At 49.9% G+C, this 25,021-nt stretch overlaps 1 protein-coding gene across 1 annotated transcript in view; it reads right to left on the bottom strand.

Annotated features, from left to right (window-relative positions):
• Positions 1-1,173: 1,173 nt before the first annotated feature.
• Positions 1,174-25,021, bottom strand: part of LOC140392653 (uncharacterized) — a 68,960-nt gene continuing 45,112 nt past the window's right edge. Inside the window, exons 4-9 of the mRNA XM_072478132.1 lie at positions 18,388-18,587; positions 17,440-17,602; positions 16,152-16,316; positions 7,195-7,265; positions 3,176-3,327; positions 1,174-3,022 (exon numbers count right to left, since the gene is read on the bottom strand). Of these exons, the coding sequence (XP_072334233.1) occupies positions 2,972-3,022; positions 3,176-3,327; positions 7,195-7,265; positions 16,152-16,316; positions 17,440-17,602; positions 18,388-18,587 (802 nt within the window). The 3' untranslated portion in view covers positions 1,174-2,971. The remainder of the gene's footprint in view (positions 3,023-3,175; positions 3,328-7,194; positions 7,266-16,151; positions 16,317-17,439; positions 17,603-18,387; positions 18,588-25,021) is intronic.

The following is a 25,021-nucleotide window of genomic DNA, read 5'->3' as shown; positions in this document are numbered from 1 at the left end:
GGGATAAAGCAGGATTAGGCTATTGAGTAGGATGATCAGCCATGATCGTGATGAATGGCGGAGCAGGCTCGAAGTGCCAAAAGGCCTCCTCCTGCTCCTATCTTCTATGTATCTATGTGTATCTATTTCTTTTGGCAGCTTGTTCCATTGTGGGATTCTCCTTGGGAGAAATGATTGTTGATACACTATCTTGGAAACAAATGGGGTGATATTCTCCATGCCGCCAGCCCCGTTTTCCAGTGCTGCCCACGCCAGCAGCGGGATTCTCCTTCCTGCAGCCGGCCCAATGGGGTGCCACCCCAAGCAGGCGGGAAATGCGCGGGTGTCGGCGCTTTGCTGGAGGGGAGGAGGATACCGCCGACGCAGAATCCCGCAGATGGTCTTTGCAGTTTGTGTGGAGTTCATTGCCGGAGGGCACACGGTCCTTGTTTCTGTCAATTCCCTCCAGCCATTCCATATTTTGTGCCACTTGATCTGTCTGTTTTCTCCCTCCCTTGCTGTGGTGATCCCCATTCCAATTATTTGATCAGGATTGTGACACTGGTGTAATTCCCTTCCTGATTTGTGCAGGATCATGCACAGCGTCTTTGATTGCCTCAATCTTATTGATATATCTTTCATATAAGAATCCTGAACACAACTTGCATACTCCAGGGTCAGAATTGTATGTTGCTTGGGCGGGTGCGTGCCTGACCCGGAAATTGTGTGCGAAGGCGTCGGGCGCGCGTCCCTATGTCGTCACGCATTCACGCAATATTTCCATCGGGAGCTGCGCAGGCGTGTCAGAAGTACGTCCGCTGACAATCAAGCAGGCAAATTAGTCCCTTGATCGGCGAATTGAACACAACTTCGGCCCATCTGCTTTTACAGTTGGCGGTGGGCCAATCGACCGCTTCCAGCCCTCCAAGTGCGTGCGCCCAACAGGCGAAAAGGTCAGGCCCAGGATTGGATGAACAAATGTTTGGAAGCTATAACTCTGATATGTTTGTTGTAATAGCAACAATTCCTCCTCCAAAATTGCCTCATTTAACCCTTATATTCCAAAATCTAAGAATGTCAGGACGAGGTATTCCCACTTTATCAATCCATTGATAATAGTATAATTGTGATACTACTAAAAGTGAGAAAACTGAGGCAGTCACAATGTTCTTGTGAAAGAAGAAGCAAATGCAATTATATAAACACATATTTTATTTATATGTAAACAGTGCAAATGGGAACGTAATAATATTTAATTTATAACAAACATAATGTAATTCAGATAATAAAAGGGTTCAATATTAAATAGATCCTACTTCACCTAAATTTACATAATTTAAATATGCACATTCTGCTCCAGCAGTTGTAAAGCTAAAATCTTTCTGATCCTAAATAGACAATTGATGTACTTTCCCTCAAGCATTCTGCAAAACTGATCGAAAAAAAATTATCATAGAAATTAAATAGACTTCAAAGATATTACTGTAAAATCAAGGGTTTAAATCTCACCCGCCATTTATATAGTCAGATTTCTCCCCTCCTCTTTTGCCCAATTATCCTCTGGTATCTCACCTAAGAGGTAATATTTTGCACATGCATTGAAGCAAAATTCTTTCCTTTTCTTTTGCTGTCCTATATTAAGCAAACTGGGTGAGACCACTTCGGTCCCACATGACCAGTGTCCACATGCTATTTGACTATTGGAAACATCTCGGTGAATCCGATAGTGTCCTTGCTCGCAGAGTAACGATCCTAGCGTGAGGGCCGATTTTTATTTTGCCAGGTACATGGGGCGTCATTCTCCGCCGGCGGGAGTCTCCGTTTTGCCGGCGCCCGGGGGTTTCCCGACGGCGTGGGGCTGCCCCACAATGGGAAACCCCATTGACCGGCCGGTGTTACGGAGACTCCCGCCGGCCGGTCGGCGCAGAAATGTGGCGGGGCGGGTAGGAGAATTTCGCCCATGGTGGCTGACTGTCTTGTGGCAACTGCTGCTCAGTTGGGATCAGGTAAAGAAGCGCAGACTGCGTATAGGATCCAGGGTCCTGATATAACTCAGTATTGCTGAGTTGTGCCTTACCCACTGAGCTACCAGCGAGTGACATTCCTGTTTACTTGTGAATAAATTCTTTTGGGTTATGTTGGATGTCAGTGCACCTATTATTCCCATGAATATTCTCTTACAGCACTGTAGCACAGTGGTTAGCACTGTTGCTTTACAGCGCCAGGGTCCCAGGTTCAATACCGGCTTGGGTCACTGTGCAGAGTCTGCATGTTCTCCCCGTGTCTGCGTGGGTTTCCTCCGGGTGCCCCGGTTTCCTCCCACAAACCCTGAAAGACGTGCTGTTAGGTAATTTGGGCATTCTGAATTCTCCCTCTGTGTTCCCGAACAGGCGCCGGAGTGTGGCGACTCGGGGATTTTCACAGTAACTTCATTGCAGTGTTAATGTAAGCCTACTAGTGACAATATTATTATTAGTCTGTTGAAACTCAGTCTACTGACCCCGACCATATGTGTAGAATGAACTGGAGTTTACAGTAACCAAGCAGTTTTCTCATGGAGTGGTCTATCACCATTACCGCTCTAATGTTTATTATGTACAGGGATTTCAAACAGTCTCTGTTCCCCTTCTATCTGCTTCCAAACGTTGACCATACATTGAATCTCTAACACTCCCATCTACCTAAACATCTATAAGTGCATTATGAAAAGCTAGCAGGCTATTTTGTAGAATTCTGAACTGAGAGAGCCTTGTAACATTCAGTAACAGGAGCCCTGTGTGAATCTTATCAAATAATCACTGAGCTTTCTGTAACTATATAACCCTGAAATATATTTTAGAAGGCTAAATGATAGCAAGTTGCTGAGCAGTAGAATCTTTCTTATTTCTTCGAATAAACAGAAACATTTTTGAACAATTTGACTATGTCCATGTTTTCTAGTTCTTTCAATTCCCTGCAACTAAAACATGTCCTAATCCAGCTGTGTCAATTGTCACTGTTCATTGGGTGAAGGAACTACCAATTCCGGACGCTTGGCTCGTATCTGGCAGGGAGGAAGCACAGCATCAAATGATTGATTTCCATAATAATCCAACTTAAATTCTCACCAATGACCTGGCCAGCATTTAATCCTCAACTATCATCAGTAACATGGGCTATCTGGCCATTAGCCTGTTACATGCATTTTTCAATTTACCTCAGCCCCTGTGTCCACCTTGTCTAAGTTTGGTCTCCAAACACCAGGCCCGAAATCATCTTCAAATGTAAGGTGTTCATCTAGGCTGTATTTTCCTCGCCTCCTTCCCAGGGGCTTCCCAGCATTTAGTGTTGGAGTCACTGCAGTTAGATCTGGAGGATGTGCGAGGGGGGGGGGGGGGGTGGGGGGGGGAACGGATTAGACACATTAATGGTTTTACACAACTTATATAAATGACAAGATAAGACTAGTGAAGGGGAGTTTTGCTTCCAATAAAATTGCATGCTAATAAAAAATAATCAGTTGCTGAAATATGCATTGGCGACAATTAGCTAACACCCAAAACCCCATTTATTGTAACTGAGATAGTGACCCATTGCAAACAGCATCGGTGACAAGGTCTGAGGGGGACCCCCGGACCCCCCACCCCCTGCATTTCACTGAGGCTTCATCCACTGTATGTGGGGTGGGGGAGGGGGTCGCAATTTCTGTCCAACCTCGGAGGCAATCCAAAGTTGCTCAACCTTAGAAAATGCCTGCTGGGTGTAGAGTGTATCAAAGTACCTTTATTCACCGGGACTGCTCCAGGTTGGAGTTCCTCATTCACATACTGCAGCCAAGACTGGTTACATCAACAGGCAGATGCAGTGCACAAGGTATATTTGCACAAAGTGTACTGATGGCTCATTTAAGGCACAACTCTCTGAAAAATGTGTTCCAAATGTGCTAGCGAACGGGAATTGCCGTGAGTTTCCCGGCACTCGGCACAGCGAGGCCAGCAACGCAACTCAATGGTAATTGGTCCACTTAACAAGGCCTCACAGGCTTCTTGCCACAAATGCTGGCTCGCCAGCTGATTCGCCGGGACCCGCGCTCGCCAGCCCCCCGTTAACAAAATCGAACAGCTTTTAAGCTGCACTTGCTCAGCCAACCCAGCCAGCTCACAACAATGGCGCCCAGGAGATGGCCCCAAGATTCGGGGACGCTGATCTGGGGAGGCTCCTGGACTCGGTGGAGGCCAAGAAGGATGTCCTGTTCCCCCGAGGGTCCCGGAGAATGAGCCACAAGGCAGCCAGTGCTGCATGGAATTAGGTGGCGGCGGCTGTCAGCTCGGGGAGTGTGACCAGGAGGACTGGCCTTCAGTCCCAGAAAAAGGTCAATGACCTACACCGGGCAGCACGGGTAAGTAGACACCAATGTCCCCCCGCAACTCCCAAGGGAGCATCCACCCCCCCCAAACCCCCAGGTGACCCCAACCCCCTTAGCGATCCCTAGCACACACTCACCCCCCTCCCCCTCAATCCCCCCCAACCCTCCCTTCACGCCCCCTCTCCCACCTCTGTGAGACACGTGTGTGGCTAATGATGCCCTCTCTTTGTCTCCTCGTGAAAAGCTCTCCCATAATCGGTGGGAGAGGGCCCAGACTGGTGATGGGGTGCTGGACATAAGGATCCTCACTTCATAGAACATTGAACGTAGAAAAATACAGCACAGAACAGGCCCTTCGGCCCACGATGTTGTGCCGAACCTTTGTCCGAGATTAATCATAGATTATCATTGAATTTACAGTGCAGAAGGAGGCCATTCAGCCCATTGAGTCTGCACCAGCTCTTGGAAAGAACACCCTACCCAAAGTCAACACCTCCACCCAACACTAAGGGCAATTTTGGACACTAAGGGCAATTTATCATGGCCAATCCACCTAGCCTGCACATCTCTGGACTGTGGGAGGAAACCGGAGCACCCGGAGGAAACCCACACAGACACGGGGAGGACGTGCAGACCCCGCACAGACAGCGACCCAAGCCGGAACCGAACCCGGGACGCTGGAGCTGCGAAGCAACTGTGCCATCCACAATGCTACCGTGCCGCCCTTAAGAACAAATTAATCTACACTATACTTCCTTTTAGGAGCGGATCCTGGAGGTGACTGGGGTGGCCGAGTACAGGACGGCCATGAACACGAAGACTGGCGGACGCAGCAGAAGTGAGAAATCACTGTGCTCCACCCGGAGGACTTGTCAAACGGGAGTAGTGATTGCCTTCCTGACTGACCCATCCCTCCCACTGACCACATGCCCATTCTCCCACAGGTCTTCCAGCCGACGGCAACGGCTCATCCCGGGCAACACCCTCTCCTGACTCCGAGGGGAACACCTCGGAGGGGAGCTCCGAGGATTGAACAGTTACAGTAGCGCATCCCCGCCCTCCACCAGCGCAGATACACACACCTCGAATTGTAATATTAGTGGCCAGGCTTCTGGGACAGACTGGTGAGCACCGCATTGCTGCTGATGATGTACATCAGGTGGAGGCAGGAACCCCCAGGCAAGACAGCAGTCGGAGGGCTGCTGGATCCCAGGACCCAGCTGGGTCCCAGCCTGATGCTGAGCCTCTGGAACAGTTACCCGGAGCTGATGGAGACGTTAGGGAGCGGCCGGGTTATTCAGAGGGAGATGTCAGCGTCACTCCAGCAGATCCATAGCCACTTGGAGGAGTCCCAGAGGCTACGGGAGCAGGAGATGGCACCGGAAATGATTGGCACTGAGGCAAACACGTAGGGTAGCGACCATAATGCAGAGCTTGGTGCACGACGCAGCACCATGATTGCCGAATCAGCAGTCAGTGGGGGGTCTGGATGATCGGTGGGGAAGGCTGGCAAGGAGAAGGGTTGCCCCCGGAACGGGTAAACACGATCCAGGGTTGACATAGTGGCGTCGCACGAGGTTGCCCCCCCCCATCGCCTATCCCCCACCCCTCCCCTCCATGGATGCCCATCCCTGCGGAAAGTCCCCATCCCAGCTGAGGGACCCCGCCCCCGCTGAGCACTGGGGTGGCAAACCCAGCACCCCCGGGCTCTTTCCCTGTGGGCAAAGATGGCTACTCACCTCCCTGGCTCCCCACAGAAGCCCTTCCACCGGGTTCATGTTATTAAAAAGGAATACTAATCGGCGCCACCGTGAGTGCTTGCTGGGGAGGCCGCTAAATGAAAATCACTTATTTTCACAAGTAGGCTTCAAATGAAGTTACTGTGAAAAGCCCCTAGTCGCCACATTCCGGCGCCTGTTCGGGGAGGCTGATACGGGAATTGAACCGTGCTGCTGGCCTGCCTTGGTCTGCTTTCAAAGCCAGCGATTTAACCCTGTGCTAAACAGCCCCAATAATGATGGGAGGCCGATGGATATGGGATCACTCCCTTTGATTGCATGGAAATAGGGCTTAATTGGTGATAATTAGTTTCTTGCCACGCTATGGCGAGATCCCAATTTCGGCAACGGGAGCGGGCTGGTTGCATCGCAAACTGTTTGGTGCCCGGCGCACATCTAATTTTTAAAAATAAATTTAGAGTACCCAATTATTTTTTCCAATTAAGGGTCAATTTAACATGGCCAATCGACCTACCCTGCACATCTTTTGGGTTGTGGGGGTGATACCTACGCAGACATGGGGAGAATGTGCAAACTCCTCACGGACAGTGACCCGGGGCCGGGATTCGAACCCGGGTCCTCAGCGCCGTGAGGCAGCAATGCTAACCACTGAGCCACCGTGCTGCCCGCAGATCTCATTTTTGGCCTCAACCGCTATTCACCGGCCTCGTTACGGTTGATCGGGAGCGCAACGAGGCTGGAGAATCGGGCCCTATGTGTCTGTATCACCCACTGAGGCACAAAGACACAGAGAAGATAAAGGTCTCTGGCTCAGACCCTATTTGAACTGATTTAACCAATCACTTTCAGGCCGACAGGAGGAAGCCTCGATCTCCCATGGCTGTGACACCTCACAATATTGAAACGTGTCCTTACACACACCGTCCTGGCACCCACTGGGAGAACAGTCAGGTGGGCAAAGTGGCGGAGGACAAACAATAATTACAAAACTGCGGATGAGAGAGGAAAATAAATTGGCGGCTGATAAAACACATACATATAAAGTTATGTACCATCAGACCACCCGGATGATAGGGAAACCATTAAAATCTATTTTCTACATGTCAAACCGAGACACATCTAGGCACAAACCTGTTTGCGGAAATCTGAAATATTCTTCATCTATTGAATACCACTTGACTGAGTCACGATGGTCAGTACGCCTAAGGAGAAAGAGAACAGCTTTTTTAATGACTTTTTCATTCGTTCTCAGGAAGCAGGTATTGTTGGCAAGGCTGGTATTTATTGCCCAGACTTAATTACACTTGAAAGGTGACGGTGACAGTTGCCTTCTCTTTGAACTGTGAAGAACAATGTGGTGAAGGGCGACTACTACAGTGCTGTTAGTTTGGGAATTCCAGGATTTGAACTCCACTATGGTGAAGTAACAGCGATGTATTTCCAAGCAGGATGGTGGTTGACATGGAGGGAAACTTGGAGGAGGTGATGTTCCCATGTGCCTGTGGTCCTTGTCCTTCTAGAGATCACGGGCTGGATTCTCCGTTTTGGAGACTAAGTCCCCACGCCATCATGAAAACTGTGGCCTTTTACCCTAGAAAAACTGGTGTCAAAAGGCCACCGATTCCCCGTTTTGCTGGGAGCTAGCAGGGAACCGTCGTGGAGCTCGCAGCTCTCGCTGCCGATACGGCCCCCCAGCGCTTATGGGTCAGAAGCCCCGCATGTGCACGGTGGCAGCCTGCAGCGGCCGCGCTGTGCTCCATGGCGGACTCAGCCCGCGGACCTGGACCGCTAAAGTAGTGCCACGCATTGGCCGCTCATGCCCACATTGCCCCCAGCCCCAAATGAAGCACCCCCACCCGCCAAAAGGCCCTCCCCCGACTGGACTGAGTCCACAGCCGTTGTCACGCGAGGATCCCGGATGGTGTGAGCACACGTAAGCCACGCCGTGTGCTCGCACCGTCCAGGAACCACGTTGCCGTTGGCAATGGAGCATCGCGTGGTGGGCTTCAGGCAATGGCCTGAGGCGGTGGATACTCGCATACTCCACGAGTACGCCGACTTTCGGGGGGGTGGAGAATTGAAAACTTGGCTCCACTCCCGATTTTGGCGCCAAAATGGATTCTCCGCCCGGTCGCCGAACGCAATTTGGGCGTCGGGAAGTGGAGAATTTGAGCCCTGCAGGTTTGGGAAGTGTTGCTATTCTCCCAATATTGCACATTGCAGACACTGTGCATGGGTGGTGGAGGCAGTGAATTATGGGCTGCCAATCAAGCGGGTGGCTTTGTCCTGGAGGGTGGTGTCATTCTCGAGTGTTGTTGAAGCTGCACTCATCAAGGCAAGTGGGGAGTATTTCATCAAGGAGCACGGTAGCACCTGTTTCCCAGGTTCGATTCCCCGCTGGGTCACTGTCTGTGCGGAGTTTGCACGTTCACCCCGTGTCTGCATGGGTTTCCTCCGGGTGCTCCGGTTTCCTCCCACAGTCCAAAGATGTGCAGGTTAGGTGGACTGGCCATGATAAATTGCCCTTAGTGTCCAAAAAGGTTAGGTGGGGTAGAGGAGTGGGCTTGAGTAGGGTGCTCTTTCCAAGAGTTGGTGCAGACTCGATGGGCCGAATGGCCTCTTCCTGTACTGTAAATGCTATGATCACATCCTGGGGAATGTCTCCTCCATGAGCCGATTTTTCTTTTTTTAAAAAATATTTTTATCAGGGTATTTGCAAGTTTTTATAATAATAACATTAACACGACATAAACATGGTCCAATAAACATTTCCACCCCCATCACAATCTTCACACACCCCAACAATACAACAACAATCCGGCCCTCCCCCCCTTTGGAATTCTGCTTCTGCTGACATTTTAATTTCCCGCGACAAAGTTGACGAACGGCTGCTACCTCCGGGTGAACCCGACCATTGACCCTCTTAAGGTGAACTGTATTTTCTCGAGACTGAGAAACCCAGCCATGTCACTAACCCAGCTCTCGACACTCGGGAGCTTCGAGTCCCTCCACATTAACAAGATCCGTCTCCGGGCTACCAGGGAGGCAAAGGCCAAGACGTCGGCCTCTTTCGCCCCCTGAACTCCCGGCTCTTCCGACACTCCAAAGATCGCCACCTCCGGACTCGGCACCACTCGTGTTTTGAGTACCGTGGGCATTGCCTTAGCGAAACCCTGCCAAAACCCTCTAAGCTTCGGGCATGCCCAGAACATGTGGACATGATTTACTGGGCTTCCCGCGCACCTCGCACACCTGTCCTCTACCCCGAAAATCTTACTCACCCTAGCCGCTGTCATGTGTGCCCAGTGGACTACCTTGAATTGTATCAGGCTAAGCCTGGCACATGATGAGGATGTATTAACCCTGCTCAGGGCATCTGCCCACAGACCCGCCTCTATCCCTCCTCCTAGCTCGTCTTCCCACTTGTCCTTAAGCTCCTCCACCGGAGTTTCCTCCGCATCCAAAAGTTCCGGGTAAATATCTGATACTTTCCCCTTTCCCACCCAGGTACTGGAGAATACTCTGTCCTGTATCCCCATGGCGGCAGCATCGGGAAGGTCGGAACCTGCTTTCTCAAGAAGTCTCGCAACTGCAGATATCTAAACCTGTTGGCAATTCAAATTCATCCTCCAAGGCTTTCAAGCTGGGGTCGCTCCCGTCTATAAATAGATCCCCCATCCTCCTAATTCCTGCCCTTTGCCATCTCCGGAACCCACCATCCAGCCTACCCGGTACAAACCGATGATTATTATAAATCGGGATCCAAGTGGGTTAGCCATGTTGCATCACGGCGCCGAGGTCCCAGGTTCGATCCCGGCTCTGGGTCACTGTCCGTGTGGAGAGTGGTTTCGCCCCCACAACACAAAGATGTGTAGGCTAGGTAGATTGGCCACGCTAAATTGCCCCTTAATTGGAAAAAATTAATTGAGTACTCTAAATTAAAATAAAATAAATAAATCGGAGTCCAAACCGATGCTTCCTCCACTCTCTTATATCTCCTCCATTGGCCCCAGATTCCCAGAGCCGCCACCACCACCGGACTTGAGGAGTATCGGGCCGGTAAGATCGGCAGAGGTGCTGTGACCAATGCTCCCAAGCCTGTGTCTTTACGTGACGCCGCCTCCATCCGCTCCCACACTGACCCCTCCCCCACTACCCACTTCCTAATCATGGCTATATTAGCCGCCCAGTAGTAATTGCAAAGGTTCGGCAGCACCGACCCACCCTCCCCCCGACTGCGCTCCAGCAACACATTCTAAACTCACGGGGTTTTAGCCGCCCACACAAAGCCTGCAATAACCGTATTCACCCGCTTGAAAAAGGTCCTTGGGGTGAAGATGGGGAGGCACTGAAAGACAAACAGAAATCTGGGGAGGACCGTCATTTTCACGGTCTGTACCCTCCCTGCCAGTGATAGCGGGAGCATGTCCCACCTCTTAAAGTCCGAAGAGCCGGGATAGGTTTAACCTGTGAAGTGCCTCCCATCCCCGGGCCACCTGGATTCCCAGATACCAAAAGCTCCTTCCTACCATTCTAAGCGGCAGCTCTCCCAGTCTCTTCTCCTACCCTCTTGCCTGGTTCACGAACATCTCGCTTTTCCCCATGTTCAATTTATACCCCGAAAAATTACCAAATTCCCCAAGGATCCGCATTACTTCCCCCATCCCCTCCGACGGGTCTGAAATATACAAAAGCAGGTCATCTGCGTAAAGCGAGACCCAGTGCTCTCCTCCCCCCCACACACACACACCAAACCAGCCCTTTCCAGTTCCTAGAGGCTCTTAACGCCATGGCCAATGGCTCTATGGCCAGAGCAAACAGTAACGGGGAGAGGGGGCACCCTTGCCTCGTCCCTCGGTGTAGTTTAAAATACCCCGACCTCAGCCGGTTCGTACGCACACTCGCTACTGGTACCCGAGAGAGCAACCGCACCCAGTCAATAAAGTCCTCACCAAACCCAAACCTTCTCAGCGCCTCCCACAGGTAATCCCACTCCACCCGATCAAAAGCCTTCTCCGCATCCATCACTACCACCACCTCCATCTCCCCTCCTTCTGAGGGCATCATAATAACATTTAAAAGCCTTCAAACATTGGCCTTGAGTTACCTGCCCTTTGCAAATCCAGTCTGGTCTTCCCCTATCACCCCCGGGACACAGTCCTCTATCCTTGTGGCCAGTATCTGAGCCAGCAGTTTGGCATCCACATTCAGTCGAGAAATCGGCCTGTATGACCCGCATTGCTCCGGACCCTTCTCCCGTTTCAGGATCAATGAAATCGAGGCCTGCGACATTGTTGGGGGGAGGACTCCCTTCTCTCTTGCTTCATTAAATGTCCTCACCAGCAGTGGGCTCAATATCTCTGAAAACTTCTTATAGAATTCCACTGGGTAGCCGTCCGGCCCTGGGGCCTTGGCCGACTGCATGCCCTCCAGCCCCTCAATTATTTCCTCAATTTCAATTGGGGGTCCCAGCCCTTCCACCAGATCCTCATCCACCCTCAGGAACCTCAACTGACCCAAAACCTGCCTCATCCCCATCACCCCCGCCGGGGGTTCCGACTCATATAATTTGCTGTAAAAGTCCTTAAACACCTCATTCACCCCCACTGGGTCCGGGACCGTGATCCCACCTCTACTCTTTATTCTCCCTATCTCCCTGGCCGCCTCCCTTTTTCTGAGCTGGTGCACTAACGTTCTGCTTCCCTTTTCCCCATACTCATCGATCGCCCCCCTTGCCTTCCTCAGCTGTTCCACCGCTTTCCCTGTAGTCAACAGCCCAAACTCCGTCTGTGACCTCCGCCACTCCCTCAGTAGCCCCGCGTCCGGGGCGTCTGAGTATCTCCTGTCCACCTGGAGTATCTCCTCAACTAACCTATCCCTCTCACACCGTTCCACCTTTTCTCTGTGGGCCCGTATCGAGATTAATTCCCCTCTGACCACTGCCTTCAAAGCTTCCCAAACCGTTGCTGCAGAGACCTCCCCCGTCTCATTTGTTTCCAGGTAGTTCTGGATGGACTTGTTCACCCGCCCACAGATCGCTTCATCCGCTAACAACCCCACATCCAGCCTCCATAGCGGGCGTTGTCCTCTCTCCAGACTAACCCGTAGATCCACCCAATGTGGGGCATGATCCTACACTGCGATTGCCGAGTACTCAGTATCCACCACCCCCGGTATTAGCGCCCTGCTCAGAACAAAAAAGTCGATGCGAGAGTAAACCTTGTGGACATGGGAGAAAAAATAAAACTCCTTCGCCCTTGGCCATGCAAACCTCCATGGGTCTACTCCCCCCCATCTGTTCCATAAACCCCTTCAATTCCTTTGCTGCGGCAGGCATCCTCCCTGTCCTGGATTTTGAGCGGTCCAATTCCGGATCAATGACTGTATTAAAATCTCCCCACATCATCAAGTTATGTGACTCTAAGTCTGGGATCTTACCTAACACCCGCCTCATAAATTCCACATCTTCCCAATTCGGAGCATATATGTTCACGAGTACCACCGGCACCCCCTCCAGCTTCCCACTCACCATTATGTACCTACCCCCCGTGTCTGACACGATTCTCCCTGCCTCAAATTTATTGATCAAGATCGCTACCCTCCTTGTCTTTAAGTCCAGCCCTGAGTGGAATACTTGACCAACCTACCCCTTTCGCAATCTAGTCAGGTCTATAGCCTTTAGGTGTGTCTCTTGTAACGCTGCCATGTCCGCCCTCAGCCCCTTCAAATGCGCAAACACGCGAGCCCTCTTGACCGGCCCATTCAACCCTCTAACGCTCTATGTAATCAGCCTGGTCGGGTGCCCCCCCCCCTCTTCCCTTCCCCCCCGCCGACTAGCCATCACCCTTTTTAGGCCAGCCTCCAGCTCGCGCCCCCGGCCTGCTCGAGCGCCGTCCCCGACCACCCATTTGTCCCCTAGTAACAGTTCCTCTCCTGTCAGCAAAGCAGCTCCCCCCGCTCCCTCCCCCCCCGGTAACAGCACTAGAAACCCAACCCCTCCCCCATATCAAGCTCTAGCTTAACACCTGCTCGCCCCCCACTGTGCTTCCATGAGTCAGCTGACCAAGCTGACTTGATAGCTCCCACCCATAGCACCAAACAGTCTGCCACCCCATTGATATCTCCCCTCTCCCCCCACTTGGACAAACATATTAAAGCATCACATTCCCCAGTAAACAAACATCAGAAAACACAGAGGAAAAACAGCCACAGAAAAAACAACCACAGAAACCATCCCCCCCTCCAACCAGCTCCCAGTAAGACAAAGGTTTAAAAAAAAAATAATTTAGAGTACCCAATTCATTTTTTCCAATTAAGGGGCAATTTAGCGTGGCCAATCCACCTACCCTGCACATCTTTGGGTTGTGGGGGTGAAACCCACGCAGACACGGGGAGAATGTGCAAACTCCACACGGACAGTGACCCAGGGCCGGGATTGAACCTGGAACCTCGGCGCTGTGAGGCAGCAGTGCTAACCACTGCGCCACCGTGTTGCCTCCAGTAAGACAAAGTTAACTTTAACCATTGAAACAGCCTCTTATTGCACATAACACTACTTATTCAAACCAGCACAAAAGTGATTTTCAACAAATCGCCACCACAATACTCTCCAAGGATTCAGTGTCTTTGGTTCACCTCCAGTCTTTTTCCTTGATGAAAGTCCATAAATCGTCTGGTGTTTTGAAGTAAATGTCCTGTTCCTCATATGTGACCCACAGACGGGCTGGGTACAACCTCACGAACTTCACCCCCTTCTTAAAGAGGGCCGTTTTGCCCGATTAACCCCAGCTCGCCTCTTGGCCAAATCCGTGCCCAGGTATTGATAAATGCGCAGCTCACAATTCTCCCACTTGATGCTCCATTCTTTCTTGGCCCACCGCAGAATGTGTTCCTTGTCCAGGAATCGGTGTAAACATACCACCATCGCCCTCGGCGGCTCGTTCGCTCGTGGCTTCTTCGCGAGGGCTCTGTGTGCTCTATCCACTTCCGGGGGCCGAGGGAACACCTCAGCCCCCATCAACCTCTCCAGCATGTTCGTCACATTGGTCCTCGCATCCGATCCCTCACTGCCTTCAGGGAGGCCGACAATTCTCAGATTCTGCCTCCTGGACCTGTTCTCCAGGTCCTCCAGCTTCTCCTGCATTTTTTCTGCCGGTCATTCATCGTCTCCACCTTGGTCTCCAGTAAGGTTAGGTATTCCTCGCGCTCGGACACCTCGTTCTCCACCTCCTGGATCGGTCCGTGTGTTTCTTGATTCTGCACTATCCGATCAATCGAAGCCTTGATCGGGTCCAGCTTGTCCTTCTTAAATTTGGCGAAGCAATCTTCAAAAAACTTCACCAGCTGCTCCGTCGACCACTGCGCCGTCCCCCGCCCTGAGACTCCGCCATGCCTTCCCGCATTGCCAGCTCTGCTCACGTCTTCCTTATAGGACTTTGTCTTCTCACACGGCCACATCTGGTCCAATTCTCCATACACTGGAGGGGGATTTCTCCTCACTGTCTCACTCTTCACCGATTTAAAATCCGGAAATAAACAGGGGAAAAATTCCAAAGGTCTGTCACAGGCGGGAGCTATCAAATGTGTGACCTACTCGTCCATGGCCACCTTCGGAAGTCCCATGTGCCGATTTTCCAACAACCAAACACCTGAAAGCATCAATCATGTTAACCAATGATCTCTTTCGAGATGAGCCACCAAGGTTATTGGTCCAGAGTCTGCATTTCTAAACCCTCCAGAGATTGAAGATCCCTACAAGAGTTAAGTGTGAAACCTTGTTAAGGGAACTTAGAATGTAAGTGATTGGCATCTTGCCATCCCCAAAAACCACCCACGGGAACCCAATCCATACTAGATGCAGATCCATGGAATCCACAAGATATCATGCCAATAACAATGCAAATATGGTTTAGCTGCATGTATCCAGGCCAACCTAATCACCAAAGAAATGTGAAGATATCCTACCAGCTGACATCTCACATTTCTTCGTAACAATCAGAGTGGGCGAACTGACCATTGTGAATGTTCACAAGTTGCAGGGCAGCACGGTGGCGCAGTGGGTTAGCACTGCTGCCTCACGGCGCCAAGTTCCCAGGTTCGATCTCGGCTCTGGGTCACTGTCCGTGTGGAGTTTGCACATTTTCCCCGTGTTTGCGTGGGTTTCGCCCCCACAACCCAAAAGATGTGCAGGGTAGGTGGATTGGCCATGCTAAATTGCCCCTTAATTGGAAAAAATTTAATTGGGTATTCTAAATTTATTACAAAAAAAAATGTTCACAAATTGCCATGTGATCACCAACCATCAAACACCTACATTGGCAATTTCAACAGCTACCATTAAATGTGGGCTTATCAAGAAGCAGACCGAGTGGGCAAACAACTAGAACACTGAGACTAGTCAGTTAATATAACATTGAGGCGGCACGGTGGTTAGCACTCACAACGCCAGGGTCCCAGGTTCAATTCTGATCTTGGGTGACTGCGGAGTTTGCACTTACTCCCCGTGTGTGCGTGGGTTTCCTCCGGGTGCTCCGGTTTCCTCCCACAGTCCAAAGACGTGCAGGTTAGATGGATTGGCCATGATAAATTGCCCAAAAGGTCAGGTGGGGTTACGGGGTTAGGAGTGGGGGATTGGGCCTAGGTCGGGTGTTCTATCGGAGCAAGGGCCAGTGCAGACTTGATGGGCTGAATGGTCTCCTTCTGCACTGTAGGGATTCCATGATTCTATGGTTCCATGATTATAATAACCAAGTCTGTTCGACCTGGGCGCAAATCCAGTTCAGGAATAATGGGATGGAAATCCTGGCTGTAAGGATTCCAAGTTCAATGAGTTGGGCAGTCTCTGGATTTATTTGATGGGACCATGTAGAGAGAACTTTATTCTGTATCTAACCCTTGCTGTACCTGCCCTGGGAGTGTCAATACGACAGTGTCAAAGGAGTTTTACTCTGTATGTAACCCATGTTATAACTGAGCAGGAAGTACTTAATGGGTGCTTGAATGGAACCTTTCCACTCCCCAACATTGATATTCCTCATCAAAATGAACATGAAATATAACTCAAAAAAAATCTCAAGATGAATACATACCAGGATCTCTTTCTCCGACAGCAGAATATAATAGCAATGATGATGACAATTAGGAGGAGCAGGCCAGCTGCTAACACACCAAACAGCACACCATAGAATCTTGAATTCCTTATGAATGTTTCACAATATGTCCCTGTATATTGGTAAAAGGTTTGTGGATAACACCTGTCAGAGCAATTCAGAATGAAAATGGATAAATTATTTGTGGATTTGATTGTCCAATAAATAGAAGATAATCCCAATAACCAGCCTGTGACATCGATGACAACTAATTGAGTAAATAAACAAACAATAGACAGAGGTCAGACTCCACCAATAGTTTCATTGATAAAGGTCTCCCCGGTAAGTTACACAGGCCAAGAAGATCTCCTTTTGATTTTCTGTATTGCGCCGAGTTAGCTAAACCAGACAGTGTGATAGTTAGAGTGTCAGTTTGACATGGGAGCATTCTTGTCTCTGAATCTGAACATCATGGTTCCATTGCCCATCCCTGAGACTTAAACACATAATCCAGGCTGACACATCAATACAGGACTGGAGCGTGCCGTAATGTTGAAGGAGCAGTATAGAGGGACTGCTGCATTGCCGAAGGAGCAGTACAAAAAGGATGTTGGGTGAGCAGGACTAAGGGAATGCTGTACTGTTACAGGGTCAGGATTGATATGTCAAGCTATTAGAGATGTCACCTGCTGAATGAAATATTAAGCCAAAGGACCATCTGACCTTTTGGGCCAATGTTAAAAATTGTACAAAAGAAAAGGGAAGTTCTCCCAGTAGACTGGCCAACATTTATCCCTCAATCCACATTGCGAAGATAGATCAATTGGTTATTTCTCTAATATGCTGTTTCTGGAACATTGGTTGTCAAAGCTTCCCTACATTACAAAATGGTCTACAGTTAATATGTGCTCCATTGACTGTGAAGCACTTTGGACAAGGATGTGAAAGACAATAAAATACATAGCTGCAAGTTCCTTCTTATCAGCCAAGATTCCCATTTCTGGTCAGTCCCTGGTAATGCTTGTTGGAAAGTAAGTGCGTTTGGATGTAAAGTCTCAGGAGGGGTACTCGTGACCTCCTGATCTGCACAGCCCATGCCTGAGGCCAATGTCAGACTCAAAGACTCAGTAAATTACCCATTCACTGCCTAGGTGCACATATGAAGAATGGGCAAATATACCATGTGCTGGAGGATAGTTAGTGCCAGTGGAATCCTATCCCAGGAAGAAATATCACCTTGAGGAGAGGAGGGAAACTCACTGCAAAACAAGGTACAATAGCTACTTACTCGCAAACAGAGCCACCAGCTTGATTGAAACATTGCCCATTATGGCTACAGATTCCGAGATTTCTTTTGCAAGGCCCTTCACATATACAATGATTTCCATTGCTGCAGTTCGCTCTGTATTTGTCAAAGCTGAGAGCACACGTAATATTCAATTCTGTGATATCTAAAGGAGATAATAAATATGGAATATAGCAAGATCAGGAATTTGCACAGTCAGCATGTTGTCTTCTGGTGAGAAGCAATAGTCATGTCCTAACTCTTTACTGAGAGATCCTAGCGAGAGCAGAGGCCCACAGAACATGGCACCATCTAGGTTGAAAAGAATTGAAAGACAGACTAGACAGGTCGGTAAGGTGACACAGTGGTTAGCACTGCTGCTTCACAGCGCCAGGGACCCGGGTTCGATTCCAGCCTTGGGGGACTGTCTGTGGATGTCTGTACGTTCTCCCCATGTCTGCGTGAGTTTTCTCCGGATGCTTCAGTTTACTCCCACAGTCCAAAGATGTGCAGGATAGGTGGATTTGCCATGCTAAATTGCCCCTTAGTGTCCAGGGATGTGCAGGTTACATTATGGGGATAGGGCAGAGGAGTGTGCCTAAGTTGGATGCCTTTTCAGAGGGTAGGTGCAGATCCAATGTCCCTCCTTCCGCACTATAGGGAATTTATGGAGGTCATGGGGCAATGGCTTAGTTAGGCCATGCCACTTTGACCCCTGATTATATTATCTCATTGCTAGGATGTAGTTCCAAAGACAATACCTTCCCGTTCTCCCTGTGTAATCCTAGACCGTGACCATAATCTGGCCGCTCAAATGTGGAGGGTTGCAGGATCCTGCAGGGAGATGTACTCTAGCATGAATCAGCACTTTCAGGAGAGAGACATGGAAGAAAAGGGTAAAAGAAATTCAGTAAGTTTTGCATACTCCATACCTGTGAGCGTAGTACCTACTTTTGATGGGTGGAACTGGAGCATAAACACGGGTGAGAGTCACAGTGTTACCCACCGACTCTGTGAGATTCTTCAGTCTTTCTGACGTGTTAACAATACTGAGCAGCGTTGTTGTTAGGTCATTGTTTAAATAGTTGATTTCTGCCTGATTGTTGCTGTAGTTATACAGTCCACTGCTGTTTGCTACAATGCTTCCTTCTCTATGGAGGAAAACAATCCAGGGTTAGATTACAGGATCTCTTCACCTCCTAGATATCCACAAGGCAGAGGCCCCTGGATCAAAGAACAACATAACACCCTGAGACACAGTAAGGAAAGGAGACCCTGGAGGAAAGGGAATGCAGACCAGCTGGGGATGGGACAGCAGGGCGATGGGAGAGTTAGAAGCAGCCAGAGAGGATAACATCGTACAATTGTTTAAAAAGTGAGAAAGTGATAGACCAAGTTATTTATGGCCAGTCTGTCTGACCTCTGCGGTGAGTAAATTATTGGAAACATTTCTGAGAACTGATTAATTAGAAAGGCATGGATCAATCAAGGACAGTCGGCATGGATTTGTTGAGGGAAGGTCATAGGAACATAGAAGCAGGAATGGGCCATTCAGCCCATCGAGCCTGCTCCACCATTCAATACGGTCATGGTCGATCACCCACTTCAATGCCTTTTCCACCACTCTATCCCCATATCCCTTTACGTGACTAGTATTTAGAAATCTATCAATCTTTGCTTTCAACATATCTAATGACTGAGCTTCCACAGCCCTCTGGGATAGAGAATTCCAAATATTCACAAAGCTCTGCTCATCTCAGTCCTAAGTGTCCTGATTCTATCCTGCACCTGCACCCACCCTTTCAATTATTTTGTAGGTTTCAATGAGATCACCTCTCATTCTTTGAAATTCTAGAGAATACAGACCCAGTTTCCCCAATCTCTCTTCATAGGGTGGTCCCACTATCCCCATCCACCACCTTCAACATTCACTCCCTCCACCACCGATGCACAGTGGCTGTAGTGTGTACGGCGGACAAGATGCACTGCACTTTAAAGAGTTTCAAAATCATGAGGGTTCTGGACAGAGTGGTTTGGGAGAAACTGTTCCCACTCGTGAAGGGATAAAGAACGCGAGGGCACAGATTTAAAATAATTCACGAAAGAAACAAAAGTGATGTAATGAGACTTTTTTCACAGCGAGTGGTTAAGGGCTGGGATGTACTGGCTGAGAGTGTGAAGGCAAAAGGTTCAATCAAAGCATTCGAAAGAGAATTAGACTTGTGATCTGAAAATTAAGAATATGCAAGGTTCTGGGGAGAAGGCAAGTGAATGACACTATGTGAATTGCTCATTCAGAGAACCAGTACAGGCCCGATGGGCTAAATGACCTCCTTCTGCCTATAGCAATTCTGTAACACTGGGAAAAGTCTTGTGAACCTTCATCGCCCTCCTTCTATGGTAATAATATCTTTCCTAAGGTAAGGGGACCAATACTGCACACAGTACTCCAGGTGCAGTCTAACCAAGGTTCCATACAATTGAAGCAAGACTTTGCTACTTCTGTACCCAAATCCTCTTGCTATAAAGGCTTACATACCATGAATAATAATATTCGCTTATTGTCACAAGTAGGCTTCAATGAATTTACTGTGAAAAACCACATTCCGGCACCTGTTCGGGGAGGCCGGCACAGGCATTACAAGCCCGCTGTTTAGCCCACTGTGCTAAACCAGCCCCTATAGCCTTCCTAGCTGCTTGCTGCCCCTGCATGTCTGACTAATTTGGTTGATTGTTTTGAGGAGGTAGTGTGGCTGATGAGCCTGCTGGAATTTTAGAAAGGCTTTTGACAACACCCCACATCACTGACTGGTAAGAAAAGTAAAAACCCACAGGATCCACAGGAAAGTGGCAAGTTTAATCCAAAATTGGTTCAGTGGCAGGGAATAAACAGTTATGGTGAATGGGTGTTTCCAGTGGGGCCCACAGGGATCCATACGCAACCCCTTTCTTATATATATCAATGACTTAAATGATCAAGAACTTTGAAGATGCTACAGAAATTGGCCATGTGATTGATAGTGAGGATGAAATCTGTAGATTGCAGGGAAATATCAGCAGGCTCAGGGTGGAAAAGTGCATATCATAGAATTTACAGTGCAGAAGGAGGCCATTCGGCCCATCGAGTCTGCACCGGCACTTGGAAAGAGCACCCTACGCAAGGTCAACACCTCCACCCTATCCCCATAACCCAGTAACCCCACCCAACACTAAGAGCTATTTTGGACACTAAGGGCAATTTATCATGGCCAATCCACCCAACCTGCACATCTTTGGACTGTGGGAGGAAACCGGAGCACCCAGAGGAAACCCATGCACACACGGGGAGGATGTGCAGACTCCGCACAGACAGTGACCCAAGCCGGAGTGCCAAGTGGCAACTGGAATTCAATCCAGGGAGGTTTGAGGATATGCATTTGCAGAGAACAAACAAGCAAAGGGAATGAACAATAAATGTAGGATTCCTCGAAGTGTAGAAGAACAGAGGGACTTTGGAGAGCATGTCTGGAAAATAACAGGGCAGGTAAAGGCGGTTAAGAAGACACATGGGATATTTGCCTTTATCCGCCGAGACATAGAATATAAGAGCAGGTAAGGAATGCCGGACGTGTACAAATTGTTAATTGGGCCACAGTTCGAGTGCTATGTACAGTTCTGTTCACCACATTACAGGAAGGATGAGGTCAAACTGGAGAGGGTACAGAGAAGGTTGGCAATGTTGTCACCAGGACTAGACAACTTTAGTTATGAAGAATGATTGGATTGGGCGTTGTTTTCTTCGGATAAAGAACAAAGAACAAAGAAAAGTACAGCACATGAAAAGGCCCTTTGGCCCTCCAAGCCCGTGCCGACCATGCTGCCCGACTAAACTACAATCTTCTACACTTCCTGGGTCCGTATCCCTCTATTCTCATGTATTTGTCAAGATGCCCCTTAAATGTCACTATCGTCCCTGCTTCCACCACCTCCTCCGGTAGCGAGTTCCAGGCACCCACTACCCTCTGTGTAAAATTATTTCACCATCTGTAGTGGTGGGATTTGAACCTGGGTCCCCAGAACACCTTGGTTTACTAGTCCAGCGACAATATCACTACGCCACCGCCCCCCACCCCCCCAGGAGGCTGAGGAGAGAGTTCATTGATTTGTATAAAATTATAAGGGGCTTAGATAAGGTGGATAGGAAGGACCTATTTCACAATGAGACTTGACTGAGTACCCAGAAATCCATTATTCTTGTGGGAACACCTGAGCCCTAGAGAAAGCATTATTTGATTGACAGCTCTAATCTCCGATGTTAATTTCACAATGTTTCTTTACACAAGGTTAAGTGGTTTCAAGGGATAGCTGTTTCTGTTCTTGATACTTCAAAGGGCCTGGATGATTGACACTTTTATTGCCATTGTAGTGAAATGACTTTTTAAAAACTTGGTGGAAAGTAATGAATGAATGACTTTAAGCATTTTGTTTTACACACTATCACTCTGGGGTTCATTGGTTCCACACAACGTATAGTGGATCAATGGGCATGGAAGTGCCATAGCATGGCATAGCGGGCATGAGGAGCCATGGTAGAGGCAGGAGTGCTAGCCTGGCACAGAGGTTATGAGGGGCCATGGGGTGTGGAGTGCCATCACTTGGAAATGGGCACATGAGGGGCCATAGGGTATGTGTGTGATGGGGTCCTTGCCTTGACAAAGGAGGCATGAGGGGCCATTGAAGTTGCGTGAGGATCACGAGGCATGGAGAATGCATGGGTGTGTGTGAGGGGTGAGGGCATGATGACGTTTTGTTTAACTTTTAACTAGGACGAAGTCCCACACTGTCAAGGCAGGATTTTTTAAACAGGCCAACGCGGCACCCAGCAGCTTCTGTGACTGTCTCTGCCCTCTTCCCCAGGTTGGCTGGCTCAACTCTAGCCTGCACCCAACTTCTGGCAATGAAGATCCCATCTTTGTGGCCACCTTCTCCTAAGGTGGGCTGGCAGAGCCTGGAAGTTTCTTGACTCCAGTGATGAAAATCCAACCTTATATTTCAAAAGAGTTGGTTGCAAACAGTTTGGGATGTTCTGAGGTTGTGAAAAACTATGTGAAAGTAAATCTTTTTTTCCGTCTTATACCTCTTCCTGCTATCATCTGTCTCCCTTATACCTACCACCTACAGTCATCTCCCCTGACTTGGGCTCTTCATGTGTAAAATATGACTCCCTGGCTCTAATATCCCAAGTTTAACAGGAGTGCCATTGAGCCCAATCCAACCGCACCCAATGTGGGCACAAGGCAGTAGAGAGGGGTGCACAAGGCAGTAGAGAGGGGTGCACAAGGCAGTAGAGAGTGGTGCACAAGGTAGTAGAGAGGGGTGCACAAGGTAGTAGAGAGGGGTGCACAAGGCAGTAGAGAGCGGTGCACAAGGCAGTAGAGAATGGTGCACAAGGCAGTAGAGAGGGGTGCACAAGGCAGTAGAGAGGGGTGCACAAGGCAGTAGAGAGGGGTGCACAAGGCAGTAGAGAGGGGTGCACAAGGCAGTAGAGAGGTGTGCACAAGGCAGTAGAGAAGGGTGCACAAGGCAGTAGAGAGGGGTGCACAAGGCAATAGAGAGGGGTGCACAAGGAGGTAGAGAAGGGTGAACAAGGCAGTAGAGAGGTGTGCACAAGGCAGTTGAGAAGGGTGCACAAGGCAGTAGAGAGGGGTGCACAAGGCAGTAGAGAGGGGTGCACAAGCCAGTAGAGAGGGGTGCACAAGGCAGTAGAGAGGGGTGCACAAGGCAGTAGAGAGTGGTGCACAAGGCAATAGAGAGGGGTGCACAAGGCAGTAGAGAGTGGTGCACAAGGCAGTAGAGAGTGGTGCACAAGGTAGTAGAGAGGGGTGCACAAGGCAGTAGAGAGGGGTGCACAAGGCAGTAGAGAATAGTGCACAAGGCAGTAGAGAGGGGTGCACAAGGCAGTAGAGAGTGGTGCACAAGGCAGTAGAGAGGGGTGCACAAGGCAGTAGAGAGGGGTGCACAAGGCAGTAGAGAGGTGTGCACAAGGCAGTACAGAAGGGTGCACAAGGCAGTAGAGAGGGGTGCACAAGGCAATAGAGAGGGGTGCACAAGGAGGTAGAGAAGGGTGAACAAGGCAGTAGAGAGGTGTGCACAAGGCAGTTGAGAAGGGTGCACAAGGCAGTAGAGAGGGGTGCACAAGGCAGTAGAGAGGGGTGCACAAGGCAGTAGAGAGGGGTGCACAAGGCAGTAGAGAGGGGTGCACAAGGCAGTAGAGAGGGGTGCACAAGGCAGTAGAGAGGTGTGCACAAGGCAGTAGAGAAGGGTGCACAAGGCAGTAGAGAGGGGTGCACAAGGCAGTAGAGAGGGGTGCACAAGGCAGTAGAGAGGGGTGCACAAGCCAGTAGAGAGGGGTGCACAAGGCAGTAGAGAGGGGTGCACAAGGCAGTAGAGAGTGGTGCACAAGGCAGTAGAGAGGGGTGCACAAGGCAGTAGAGAGTGGTGCACAAGGCAGTAGAGAGTGGTGCACAAGGTAGTAGAGAGGGGTGCACAAGGCAGTAGAGAGGGGTGCACAAGGCAGTAGAGAATAGTGCACAAGGCAGTAGAGAGGGGTGCACAAGGCAGTAGAGAGTGGTGCACAAGGCAGTAGAGAGGGGTGCACAAGGCAGTACAGAAGGGTGCACAAGGCAGTAGAGAGGGGTGCACAAGGCAATAGAGAGGGGTGCACAAGGAGGTAGAGAAGGGTGAACAAGGCAGTAGAGAGGTGTGCACAAGGCAGTTGAGAAGGGTGCACAAGGCAGTAGAGAGGGGTGCACAAGGCAGTAGAGAGGGGTGCACAAGGCAGTAGAGAGGGGTGCACAAGGAGGTAGAGAAGGGTGAACAAGGCAGTAGAGAGCGGTGCACAAGGCAGTAGAGAGGGGTGCACAAGGCAGTAGAGAGTGGTGCACAAGGCAGTAGAGAGGTGTGCACAAGGCAGTTGAGAAGGGTGCACAAGGCAGTAGAGAGGGGTGCACAAGGCAGTAGAGAGGGGTGCACAAGGCAGTAGAGAGGGGTGCACAAGGCAGTAGAGAGGGGTGCACAAGGCAGTAGAGAGGGGTGCACAAGGCAGTAGAGAGTGGTGCACAAGGCAGTAGAGAGGGGTGCACAAGGCAGTAGAGAGTGGTGCACAAGGCAGTAGAGAGTGGTGCACAAGGTAGTAGAGAGGGGTGCACAAGGCAGTAGAGAGGGGTGCACAAGGCAGTAGAGAATAGTGCACAAGGCAGTAGAGAGGGGTGCACAAGGTAGTAGAGAGGGGTGCACAGGACAGTAGAGAGGGGTGCACAAGGCAGTAGAGAGGGGTGCACAAGGCAGTAGAGAAGGGTGTGCACAAGGCAGTAGAGAGGGGTGCACAAGGCAGTAGAGAGGGATGCACAAGGCAGTAGAGAAGGGTGTGCACAAGGCAGTAGAGAGGGGTGCACAAGGCAGTAGAGAGGGGTGCACAAGGCAGTAGAGAGTGGTGCACAAGGCAGTAGAGAGGGGTGCACAAGGCAGTAGCGAGGGGTGCACACAGCAGTAGAGAGGGGTGCACAAGGCAGTAGAGAGGGGTGCACAAGGCAGTAGAGAGGGGTGC

This window comes from Scyliorhinus torazame, chromosome 16 (genome assembly GCF_047496885.1).
Source record: "Scyliorhinus torazame isolate Kashiwa2021f chromosome 16, sScyTor2.1, whole genome shotgun sequence".
NCBI lineage: Eukaryota > Metazoa > Chordata > Chondrichthyes > Carcharhiniformes > Scyliorhinidae > Scyliorhinus > Scyliorhinus torazame.
Note: the sequence above shows the minus strand (reverse complement) of the source record. Positions and strands in the feature narration are given on the sequence as shown.